We start from the raw sequence: 13,341 nt of genomic DNA on the forward strand, positions 1-13,341 counted from the left end.
GTAAACTTTTGTTGTGCAATGGCCAGCACACCCATCCAGTCCTTGTTCTTAGGGGTTGTGAATTGAAGGCACGACTACCAACTTTCCACAGGACATTGAGTATGAAGGTATGATAAGGTTTATAATGGAGTACCCGAATTTAACTTTTTAAACCTGACCGGTAGCCGCGTTTAAAACAATTTGGCAACTCGTAAATCTGACTTCAGTGCTTTCAAACAACTGAACTCAGAAGAAACGCAGTCCGAATGCGAATACAATCGATTGAACAGTCATCCAACTGACCTTTTGCTAGATCAGACGTCATGATGTTTCCGTTCTCCTAGTTGTAGATGCGGCATTAATAACCATTTGTGCTATTAGAACCCGTTGCTTATAAATGAGGTTTAGATGTAGTGAAATTGTTTCTCCACTTGCTGGAGAGGGAATTGTATTACTTGAAAGACATGACATGCCATTCTTGTCTGCCAAGGGTCTGAGAAGGATGGCAACTCCGCTAGTCCTGTCAATCTTCCTTTTGCTCCCAGCAATTTCTGAAGGTGAGTTCCTATTTGATAGTAATTAATTAAAGGGGCAATCTGTGATTGCAACTTACATTTTTTATTTGACTTTCAAATTGATATACCGTTGATTATTGAGAAGGTTAAAAAAACGGAACATGTTCTTCCATGATAGACTGACCAGGTGAAGGCTATAAACCCAAATTGACGACCCCTGTTAAATCCACTTAAATGAATGTCGAAGGGGAGGAGATGGGTTAAAGAAGGATTTTTAAAGCCTTGAGACATGGATTGTGTGTGTGCGCCATTCAGAGGGTGAATGGGCAAGCATTATTTAGTCTGAACCAGCCAGATGCACTGGTTTGTGTTAAGAACTGCAACACTGCTGGGTTTTTCAAGTTCAAACGTTTAATGTGTGTATCAAGAATGGTCCACCATCCAAAGGACCTCCAGCCAATTTAACTGTGGGACGTATTTTGTGACACGTATTCCATGCCCTGATGAATTGAGGTTGTCCTGAGGACAAAAGGGGTGCAACTTACTAGGAACATGTTCCTAATGTTTTGTACAGTGTATGAGCTTAGTTCAACTCTCGTACCATATCAGAACCCAAATATATGGTTTAACTCTAATGTTTGTAAACAATGCAATTGTAATCAAACACTGTAGCATCAAAACATGGTCAATACTATAATTTTTATATTGTAGATCGTCAGTCCCTACATACATAGCTCTGTTTTCATTTGAATGGTCACAGATCTCCAGCCCCATCCCTCAGTTGTTTACCAGAATAGCCGCGGAATTACCACTTTGTTTGAATTGCATATTGAGTGGTTAGAAGTTGGGGAGTTGGCGGTCATCGCTCATTCTCTATTTACTTTTCTGTGCTGAATGTTGGTCTTAGTGCAGGCTTTTGCACTGTCATCTCTCAAGTTCTTTGCCATGGTTTGTTTATTACAAAGTTTCACGTTTTGTTATCAACAGGACAATATGGACAAAGATGTGAAGTTATCCCAAAAGACCCATACATTGAATTTGGCTCCAATATTAAGATTAAGTTCAAGAAGACATGCAACAAGACAATCTCAGACAGCCACGGCAAGATCTATTGGACGATCAACAACAAGAGCATAGATGAAAGCTGCTATGAAACCAACACCTCCTTTGCCGCGGTGACCATCTACAATCTATCCCTTCCAAAAGCAATAGTACAATGTCACAGCCATTTAACTCAGCAAGTCTTGGGTGGTACCATCATACAAACATACTGTACGTACCTACTTACATTGTTGGTGTGCGTTACTTTCAATACGTTAACGTTATTATCATGGCATCTGGGGAATGGTTTTTACGATAGAATAAATCATGTCCTTTAATTTTTTCAACAGGGAAACCCAGAAACATATCATGTGTCACGTATATCTCACAACAAGATTTTACATGTCACTGGGAGCACAAGATCAAACCCACATCGAAAATAACATATACCGTTTATAGGAAATGGTGAGTTCTGACTCAAAATCTAGCTTCCTCTTAGTATAGCAACGTAGACTGCAAGATTCCCTTGTCATATGGAATAACGCACAAAAGGAGTGCGCTATGTAGGGAATAAGGTGCCATTTGGGACATATGAAAAAGAAAAAGAGAGCCCCACAGCTGAGATGCAATAATTTAATAACCAACGTATCGACAGACAAGCTGTCTTCTTCAGGGTATGTAACCAAATGTCTTCATTTTGGGACGTAATCAAAGTTTCTGTTTTCTCGTCTCTTTTTGTGTAGGGAGAGTACACAAGATGCATGGGAGAGTGATCATTGTAGTTCTGGAAGCATGTCATGCACTTTTAATAAGAGCCTGCCGATGCTTTCAAAGCTAAATTACATCACTGTGCGAGCTGAAAGCACAGTTTGGGAGACAATCTCGGACACACTGGAATTGGATCCTTGGGATACAGGTATGTAATCAGAACGCACAGCTTTGACTCTGGAGAAGTTTGCAATCAAATAATGATGTTTTATATACAGTACCAGTCTAAAGTTTGGACACACCTACTTATTCAAGGGTTTTTCTTTATTTTTTTACTATTTTCTACATTGTAGAATAATAGTGAAGAAATAAACTATGAAATAACATATGGAATCATGTAGTAAACCAAAAAGTGTTCAATAAATCAAAATATATTTAAAATTCTTCAAAGAAGCAACCCTTTGCCTTGATAACAGCTTTGCACACTCTTAGCATTCTCTTAACCAGCTTCACCTGGAATGCTTTTCCAACAGTCTTGAAGGAGTTCCCACAAATGCTGAGCAGTTGCTGCTTTTCCTTCAATCTGCGGTCCAACTCATCCCAAACCATCTCAATTGGGTTGAGGTCGGGTGATTGTTGAGGCCAGGTCATCTGATGCAGCACTCATCACTCTCCTTCTTGGTCAAATAGCCCTTACACAGCCTGGAGATGTGTTTGGTCATTGTCCTTTTGAAAAACAAATGATAGTCCCATTAAGTGCAAACCAGATGGGATGGCGTATTGCTGCAGAATGCTGTGTGAGCCATGCTTGTTAAGTGTGCCTTGAATTCTAAATAAATCACCGCCAGTGTCACCAGCAGAGCACCCCCACACCATAACACCTCCCCCTCCATGCTTCATGGTGGGAACCACACATACGTAGATCATCCGTTCACCTACTCTGCGTCTCACAAACAAACGGCGGTTTGGACCAAAAATCTCAAAGTTGGACTCATCAGCCCAAAGGACAGATTTCCACCGCTCTAATGTTGATTGCTCGTGTTTCTTGGCCCAAGCAAGTCTCTTCTTATTGGTGTCCTTTAGTAGTGGTTTCTTTGCAGCAATTCGACCATGAAGGCCTGATTCACACAGTCTCCTCTGAACAGTTGATGTTGAGATGTGTCTATTACTTGAACTCTGTGAAGCATTTATTTGGGCTGCAATTTCTGAGGCTGGTAACTCTAATGAACTTATCCTCTGCAGCAGAGGTAACTCTGGGTTTTCCTTTCCTGTGGCGGTCCTCATGAGAGCTAGTTTCATCATAGCGCTTGATGGTTTTTACGACTGCACTTGAAGAAACTTTCAAAGTTCTTGAAACTTTCCGGATTGACTGACCTTCATGTCTTAAAGTAATGATGGACTGTTGTTTCTCTTTGCGTATTTGAGCTGTTCTTGCCATATTATGGACTTGGTCTATTACCAAATAGGGCTATCTTCTGTATATCTTGGCTCAAATGCGTTAAGAAGGAAAGACAATCCACAACGTAACTTTTAAAAGGCACACCTGTTCATTGAAATGAATTTAAGGTGACTACCTCATGAAGCTGGTTGAGAGAATGCTAAGAGTGTGCAAAGCTGTCATCAAGGCAAAGGGTGGCTACTTTGAAGAATCTAAAATCTAAAATATTTTTTGATTTGTTGGACACTTTTTTTGGTTACTACATGATTCCATATGTGTTATTTCATAGTTTTGATGTCTTCACTATTATTCTACAATGTAAAAATAGTAAAAATATGGAATGACTAGGTGTGTCCAAACTTTTGACTGGCACTGTAAGTTAGTTGTGTGTGTATACACCGTTCAAAGCAAATTAAATGACCAGTCATACCAGTGGACAATTGGATTGTCGTCCATCGTAAAGCTCAATATCCTTACACCAGTATTTCTTGTTTATCTATTGTCTTGTTTGTGTAATTGAGTTCTGACATTAATCACCCAACCTGACAATACTCACCCAACCTGACATTACTTACCTAACCCAACCTGACATGACTCGCCCAACCTGACATGACTCGCCCAACCTGACATGACTCGCCCAACCTGACATTACTTACCCTGTTTTTCAAGTGAAAATTGACCCTCCAAAGAATGTGCGGGTGGTTCCTCTCCCTGCTCATCTAAGGGTTGAATGGGAAAGACCAGGAGGCACAGACTTTCCTGACCAGGTCATACACTGTCAAGTCAAATATGCCAAGGTACACCGCTCATTTATTCAATGTTACGTTGTCTGTGATTTGTTTGTTGCTTAGTGCAATGTGCTATTTTCCCAGACTAGTCGAAGTTAACGTGACTGTTTGTTTTTTTGCCACTCATATCTTTGTTTCTTGTCCCTGTGTAAATGTCCAGCATGTAATGGATACATCTATGAACACAACGGCCAAGACAGCCTCTGTCACTTCTGTTGAAGTGGAGCCATGCACCAACCACACAGTGTCTGTCCGCTGTGCTTTAGACAAGGCCCCCTGGAGTGAATGGAGCAGGCAGGTGACAGTTCTCTCCTCTCTCAACGGTAAGAAAACATAAAGCCCCAGTAAATCACAATCGCTATACAGGTTTCCAGGAGAAGTAAAATAAAAATATACCCTTTCAGAAGGCATGTTTGAGATGATAGGTATATGTCTCAGAGTACTGATCTAGGATCAGCTCCCCCTTGTCCATGTAATCTTATTAATTATGCTCTAAAAGGCTAAATGTGATCTAGGATCAGCTATCCTACTCTGAGAGGCTATGATGTCTCTGCCATCTGTTTTGTTTTTCACTGTTCACATTTTGAGGTTGTTGTAGACATGAATTTGAATGCACATGTTTTGCTGTGCTTGAAGAATGAGGCATTAGACCTTGATTGAATAGCACGCACGGTCTGTGTGTTTGTCATGCACCCTTATCAAATGTTATCAAACCTTATCATGTTATTTTTTTCTGCTGTAAGCTTCCCCACATTATAATCTGGCATGGTTTGATAGAGATAAGCAATGTGGCTGAAACAATTTCACCAACCCAGTTGTCTCATTCGATGAGAATTAATAGGAAGGATGCATTTTGAAAGTATTTTAAACAGAGCTGTGGTCTGTGTCTAGTTGGTGGCGTAGGGTTTGGGAAATGGATTGTGGTGAGAAACATTGTGAACTAATCACCCATTATGTTTTCTGGAACACATCAGTCAGCCACAGTATGCTTTCAGTTTGTCTTAATATTAAATGCTATGTTTCAGTTTCAGTTTTAGTATTGAATGTTACTTCACATTCTCCGACAGTACATCACAAAATGACTTGTAACATTGTGAGGCTTTTTGAAAGAGGCCTACATTCAAAATTAAACTTTAAATTGGAACATGTGTTTATTCAAACTAGGCTAAACTCTATTATTTATATGTCAACAGTGAGCACAGTGCAGTTGGACCTGTGGAGGAAGATGGATGCACCAGACAACACTGGGACAAGAACAGTGCACCTGATGTGGAAGGTAGGGAGCCTATGGAAGGAAGCTCATGTATAGCACTTTACATAATCAACATTATAAACTGGGTGGTTCGAGCCCTGAATGCTGATCGGCTGACAGCCGTGGTATATTTAAGCCATAAGGCACAAGGGGGTGTGGTATATGGCCAATATTCCACGGCTAAGGGCTGTTCACAGGCAAGGCGGAGTGCTAGGACACAGCCCTTAGCCGTGGTATATTGGTGCCTTATTGCTATTATAAACTGGTTACCAATGTAATTAGAGCAGTAAAAATAAATGTTTTGTCATACCCGTGGTATACTGTGATATACCACGGCTCTCAGCCAATCAGCATTCAGGGCTCGAACCACCCAGTTTATAATAGATTGTATACCACGGATGTTCTAATTTACGTTGGTAACCAGTTTATAATAGCAATAAGGCACCTCCTGGGGTTTGTGGTATATGGTCAGTATAGCACGGTTAAGGGCTGTATACATGCACTCTGCGTTGCATTGTGCTAAAGAACAGTCCTTAGCCGTGGTATATTGGTGATATACCACAGCCCCTCTGGCCTTATTGCTTAAATAGGCAGTGTTCTGGTTCTGTATTGGTTAGTCACTACCAAGGGTCTCCAGCTCTGGTCCTGGGTAGCTACAGTGTACCCAGGCTGTTGTTCCAACCCACCACCAACACATCTGATTCTACAAATAAAAATATCCTTGAAACCTTGAAGGAGGTGTGTTAGTGGTGGGCTGAAACTACAACCTCCTCACCCAGTATCTCCCCAACACCACAGTTGGAGACCCTTTGTCTAAAGCCTTTCAAAGCTGTATAACTCTACCAAAAGTTTCCTTCCTCAAAACTAGGGTTGCAAAACTACCGCTAATTTACAAAAAGTTAACTATTTTTTTGTTGTTGTAATTTTGGTAATTAACAGATAATTTATGGTAATTTATACTCTAAATTATGTATTCATCTATAGTATTAATTTGTTTATATCTTGTCCATTGCTTTCTAGTGGATAGACCATATGGTTCTAGAGGAAATAGCCTAATTAATGAAAAACGCATCTAATCAACATTAGCATTATTTTCAATGAACTCTGCAACTCTTCCAACTATTGACTTTTTTCATAATTGTCGCCAGTTTGACACCAGAACATTTACAACAAAGACATACTACTTTTGTATTTTATTTATTTAACCTTTATTTAACTAGGTAAGTTTAATTAAGAATATATTCTTATTTACAATAAACAAAAGTGTGTAAATAATATAAACAAAGGATATTTCATGTTGAAACCCTCATATTTGGGATCCCAAGTGGCGCAGCGGCACTGCATCTCAGTGCAAGAGGCATCACTATAGTCCCTGGTTCGAATCCAGGCTGAATCACATCCGGCCGTGATTGGGAGTCCAATAGGGTGGCGCACAATTGGCACAACATTGTCCGGGTTTGGCCGGGGTAGGCCGTCATTGTAAATAAGAATTTGTTCTTAACTGACTTGCCTAGTTCAATAAAGGTTAAATGTAAAATAAATGTAAAAAATTAAACACCAATGGTATTCACCAAAGTGCCAGAGGTCATTACAGACAGCTGTGATAATCTGAAGTACTCATAAAGGCCACTACATGTCGTGTGATAAATTCCTTGAGAAACAGGAAAAAGATGCAGTCAAATGCAAATGTATTTTAAAGCTCAGCTTTCGGGCAACCTGATGAAGGTCGACTGACTGAAAGCTCAGCTACAATTAAATACATTTGCATCTGACAGGAAGTGTGCAGAGGCTTTTTCCTGTTTCTCAAGTTTTGCCTCCACCACATTCACTAATCAGCTCTGGGTTTGCGGTAGATTCTGCCTATTATCTACGTGTGATAAATTCCATCAAATACTTTAACTTTACCAAAAGCCTAGTAGCTTACTGATTTAACTTCGAAAGGTACCAGTAATACCCCCCCCCCCCCTGTAACCCTACTAAAAAATATGAGTAAATCTCAAACCTTACTCAAAATATTAATTTGTTCTAAATGGGGATGATTCTGACTGGGTGTGACGTATTTTCTAACTTCCACTTTTCTACTTTGTACAGAGCATCTCCCCTGCATGCAAGGCCATCGATGGATACAGGCTGACGTACATGGCTGATGAAAAGCACATACCTGACAGACATTTGGACACTGTTGTGGATAAGGCTTCTATCACTGTGGACCAGCGGCCATACAGCGTCACCCTCGCTGCCTATCGCGGTGACACCACATTTTCTGAACAGTCAATCTATGTACCGGCCGTTGGACAAAGTAAGTTGCTATATTTGACACATATTCAATATGAATTGCCAGTTATCCTATTTAGTTTCATGTGACTCATTGCAAAGCTATTAGCTAGCAGATATGAGTCATATCTATCATGATATATCTATCTAGTAGTATAAATGTATCATACTATCTCACTAGTCTTTATAATACAGACACTACTGCTACACTAAACTCAATGTTTCAACAAAAGCCTCTAACCATTTTAAGCTACTAAACTTCTTCTACTTTGATAAAAATACTTATGGACAGCTGAAGAAAGGCACAGTTTTCCTGTAGAAAAAGTACCTGTCCTCGTTTGTTATTTACAGTAAGTGTTATTTAGAAGTGGTTTTAAGCCTCTGTGTACTACAGTGTCACATTCATATGAGTTTATGTGTGTCAGGTCTCCCCCAGGTTAGGGGCGCCCAGGCCTCTGCCCATGACGGTGACATCCAGGTCAGCTGGGCTGTTCCTCCTCTCTACCCTGTCCGTGGCTACATCATAGACTGGACCACCGATGGAGATACATACACCTGGCTACAGAGCCAAGACACTCACATCACATTGACTGGTGAGCTTGGATTCTAAAGAATGGATGGACGGATGGGTAGGTTGATGGACGGGTGGGTAGGTTGATGGACGGGTGGGTAGGTTGATGGACGGGTGGGTAGGTTGATGGACGGGTGGGTAGGTTGATGGACGGGTGGGTAGGTTGATGGACGGGTGGGTAGGTTGATGGACGGATGGGTAGGTTGATGGACGGGTGGGTAGGTTGATGGGCGGGTGGGTAGGTTGATGGACGGGTGGGTAGGTTGATGGGCGGGTGGGTAGGTTGATGGGCGGGTGGGTAGGTTGATGGACGGGTGGGTAGGTTGATGGACGGGTGGGTAGGGCGATGGATGGATGGGTGAGTTAATGGGTGGATGTATAGTTGGATCCTGATTATGTTACTTTATGTAACTTTACATTGACATTGGAGTGCTTGACATGACTCGAGGTTTGAGTTTCATTTTCTACTGTGGTCATTAGGAATTATTTTAATTATTTTGGTGTGGTTTCTCTATGGGTTTGAATAGACTCATACAATGTGCATTAGAGGAAGATCCATTGAGCTTATCGTTGATGTGGTTAGGTGAAAGATAAGCAGAAAGCTTTTAGATGGATCAAAAATCTAGTCAATGTTTATTGGTCGAGTACACAGATTTGCAGATGTTATCGCAGGGCCAGCGAAATGCTTGTATTTCTAGCTATCAATATTTTTGTTTTTATATGATGAGCCATGACTAGAATACATTATATACATATAAAGTGGGTAAAACAGTATGTAAACATTATTACATCAACTGGTAATATTGTGTGTATACATCCCAGATTAAATGAACACCACTCCTCCTGTTATCCGGGTAAACTATTGGAGGAATCTACTTTGGGAAGTTTTCATTTTCTCCCTCCCTCTCATAGGCCTGCAGCCTTTTAAACTCTACAACATCACAGTAACTCCACTCTACGATGACAAGACATTTTCTCCCTCCCTCTCATAGGCCTGCAGCCTTTTAAACTCTACAACATCACAGTAACTCCACTCTACGATGACAAGACAGGACTCGAAAAAGTCATTCAGATCTGCTCAGTACAAAGAGGTACCGTTCACATTTTCCTCTCTTTCTATTGGTCCTTTGGGGTAATGGCTATGTATCTTCATATTCTTATTTATTCAAATTATTTAAATGTTTTAATTGTATCTGTCCCAAATAAATGGATTACTAAATCATATTTTCTTGATCAACTCAGCTCCAGGGAATATCTCCTCCGTTGATGTACATGTTCAAGACAAAAGTGCTCAGGTCAACTGGACTGCTGTGCCTCAGAGCCAATGTAGCGGTGATGTCGTCAACTACTCTGTGTTCTACAAGACTGAAACACAACCAGAGCTGAGTAAGTCTCCTGAAACATTGTTTAAACTTTGTTATAACGGCACGTCAACTGTACCCAGTGTCATTTCCGGTTATTTTTCCTCCCCTCTCAGATGTGACGGTAAATAGCTGGAAACAGGGAGTGACTTTGGAGCCTCTCCAACCAGACACCAGATACAGTGTCCATGTCATGGCCAGCGCTGTTACTGGGGCAACCAATAGCAGCGTCATTCACTTCACAACGAGCAGATACAGTAAGGTCATGTCTGTAGGCTTCACCCACCATCTGATAGTAACTCATGGTAACACAGATTGACACTTTAAAAGTCTCTTTATCATGCTACATATTCATTCCATGTATCCACACAGGGTTATAGTAGCAAATGTTCTAACCATAGAATTACAGTTACTAGAACGTACATTCAAGTCGAACTTCCGTGCAGGCTGGACCTGAGGCCATCTTGCGTGCACTCGTCTGTACCAGTGGTTTTAATTCTGTGGTTCTCTGACATATTCTAACAAAGCATTTTGCCCCATGCATACACTACCGCTCAATTGTCCAAAAACAGTATTTACTGTTTTATTCCTTCATCATAACGTCTCTGTGTCTGTCCCATCAGGCAGGACCTTCATCATAATGTCCTGTGTCTTCGGTGGTTTCGGCGTCATCATCGTCCTAGTCACTGGACTCTTCTGTGTCATTCAGTATGTTCTGCCGTAGATCTCAGAACCTTTTTAAAGCTGCAGATGTTCTTCCCTGTATATGTCCAGATAGTAAATGGTTGTGTTCCAAATGGCTCCCTATTTAGTGCACTGCCCATCACTCACTTCAAGTCAATTATGTCAGACAAGTCAGATGATTGGATGTTCTATGTAACATTGGTTAACTGATCCCTAGGTGGAAAAGATTTAAGGAGAAGATAGTGCCCAACCCCGGTCTCAGCTCTCTGGAATTCTGGTCTTCACAGGATTGTCATAAGGTAAACATGATAATGACATGATCATCTTTTTATATTGTATCAATCAAATTTATTTATAAAGCCCTTTTTACATCAGCCGATGTCACAAAGTGCTATACAGAAACACAGCCTAAAACCCCAAACACAAAACACATTCCATTTAGCCCTATCCTATAGTATAGACAATGGATACTGTATTGAACATGTGCTTCCATTTCACTAGTTTGAAGAAAAGGGATATGATATACATTTAAATCTTTCACTTTATGACTATTACTTATGGATTAAACTGTTTGTGTTCCAATTGGCTCATTCAACCCCCTTCCTCTCTCCCCTGTAACTAGTCCCCATGTTCTCAGTCAACATACCTGGTGAAATACATAAAATGTTGGTCTTCATGTTGGCTCAATAGGCTACAGTTTCCATCGTCCCTACTGTCTTCACCATTCCTTTTTGGAAACATGTCCTTGTCACCCCACAGATCCAACCCTTTAACAACTCGTCTGAACTCGAGACCTTCTGTGAGATGATCTACCCCTGTGAGGTGAACACCATAATGGACGACATCATGGGGTCAACCTCTACAGAAGACGAGGACATACAGGACATGGGCAAAGAGACAGTCTGTGACCAGACAGAGAGATGGAGCTCTGGCTTCGGTAGCAGGACCTTCTGTGACAGCCAACCCAGAGAGGAGAGCAGTAACCTGGGCCTGGCCCCAACCCGCCTCCCTTTACTGGCTCAACAAGACGGAGAAATCAACCTGCTGGAGTCAACCACCTCTGAGGACTCATCATCAGAGCCATCAGACCTCCAGGCCTCCGAGAGCTGTCCCGTCAACCCCTACAGGCTGCAGACGCCAGGGGAATGCCCTGTGAAGTTGGGGCTGGGGGGAGGCGAGGCGACGTCGGGGGCCACAGAGGAGAGTAGAAGCCTGTTGGACACGCAGCAGCATAGCAGCACAGCTCCTCTCACTGCGTACGTCACTCTGGACATGTTTGAACCCAGGTTGAGGGAAAGTAAACGGACATGAACACACTCCTGAATCCAGTGGACTTCTGTCTTTCCTGTACCTTTATTCATTCAGTTTTAATGTCTCATATATGCTATTGCGTTTTTGTGTTAGTTGTACTTCGAAATATCCATTTTGTAATTATACTTTAGTGACAATTTGTACAGTATGTGTATTTGTAGATTGTAAAGGTGGATAGATATCAGTTCTTTAAATTTGACTCATAAATATCAATCTATACTGTTGTATGTGGTAGACTATATCTCATCAAATGTTTTAGTTTCTTGTCGTTGAGAAGGACTGCTGTTGGTACAACTGAAGCGCTTCCCCTTCCCGTCCATTACCAGTACGCCGTTTGGTTTGGGGGGAGGGGTGTTGCAGCACCACTTCCTCAGAACTGAAAGCGAGTGTGCCAAGATGGAAATACTTCAGTAACAGGGTCAAAGCGAGGCAGGACATGTCTCCGAGTTACTGGCTGGGTGGTAGCCTAGCGGTTAATAAGTTGGGCAAGTAACCAAAAGTTTGCTGGTTCAAATCCCAGAGCCGACTAGGTAAAATCTGTGGATGTGCCCTTGAGCAAGGCACTTAACCCGAATTGCTCCTGTAAGTTGTTCTGGATAAGAGCATCTGCTAAATGACTCAAATGTAGAATGTAAATGTTTGCGTCCTAAATTACACCCTATTCCATATAAAATACATTACTTTTGACTAGGGCTCGTAGGTCTCTGGTCAGAAGTAGTGCTCTATATAATTATTTAGGGTGCCATTTGGGACACAAACAGTGACTAGAGAGACATGAAGCCCATCCTTGATTTGACCCTGTACTGCTCTTTATAAAAAATATCATTCACTGAGTCATGGGAAAGAAAAAACAAAATCACTCCAAGTCTATGATCTGCCTGATGACATTTTGTTGAATCATAACTTATTAAAAAAAATGTTAGGATTGGGAGCCAAGCAAAATCACACGTTTAGTCTCTGACGGACTAATATATTCTGTTCTATTAATGTTGAATGTCTCACTGAATGTAAAGCACTCTTCACTTTGTAAAATGATGCAGACACAAGAGGGAGGCATTTCATTTGTTTTTCATAACAATTTAGCAAAGTAACAAATTATACAAACTTTTCAGTATACACTGAGTGTACAAAACATTAGGAACACCTTTCTAATATTGAGTTGCACCCCCTTTTGCCCTCAGAACAGCCTCAGTTCCACAGGGATGCTGGCCCATGTTGACTCCAGTGCTTCCCACAGTTGTCAAGTTGGCTGGATATCCTTTGGGTGGTGGACCATTCTTGATACACATGTTGAGTGTGGAAAAACCCAGAACCGTTGCAGTTCTTGAGACAAACTGGTGCGCCTGGCACCTACTACCATACCCCGTTCAAAAGCACTTAACTCTTTTGTCCTGCCCATTCACCCTCTGAATGGCACAC

At 41.4% G+C, this 13,341-nt stretch overlaps 1 protein-coding gene across 2 annotated transcripts; it reads left to right on the plus strand.

Moving 5' to 3' along the window:
- The first annotated feature begins 21 nt into the window (after positions 1-21).
- LOC139544348 (interleukin-31 receptor subunit alpha-like) lies at positions 22-12,968 on the plus strand. 2 transcript variants are annotated; one of them, XM_071351362.1, is made up of 16 exons: positions 22-107; positions 470-536; positions 1,482-1,766; positions 1,886-2,000; positions 2,279-2,451; positions 4,351-4,478; positions 4,630-4,792; positions 5,663-5,745; positions 7,813-8,020; positions 8,421-8,588; positions 9,559-9,657; positions 9,809-9,952; positions 10,044-10,184; positions 10,551-10,635; positions 10,829-10,910; positions 11,371-12,968. In XM_071351362.1, the coding sequence occupies exons 1-16, from the start codon at positions 102-104 to the stop codon at positions 11,920-11,922; spliced, it is 2,499 nt and encodes an 832-aa protein (XP_071207463.1). In that variant the 5' UTR covers positions 22-101; the 3' UTR covers positions 11,923-12,968. The 2 variants fall into 2 exon arrangements, with proteins under 2 accessions (XP_071207463.1, XP_071207462.1); XM_071351361.1 differs by lacking the exon at positions 22-107 and having other exon boundaries at positions 115-536.
- The last annotated feature ends 373 nt before the right edge of the window (positions 12,969-13,341 follow it).

The sequence above is a fragment of the Salvelinus alpinus genome, chromosome 18 (genome assembly GCF_045679555.1).
Source record: "Salvelinus alpinus chromosome 18, SLU_Salpinus.1, whole genome shotgun sequence".
NCBI classification, from domain to species: Eukaryota; Metazoa; Chordata; class Actinopteri; order Salmoniformes; family Salmonidae; genus Salvelinus; species Salvelinus alpinus.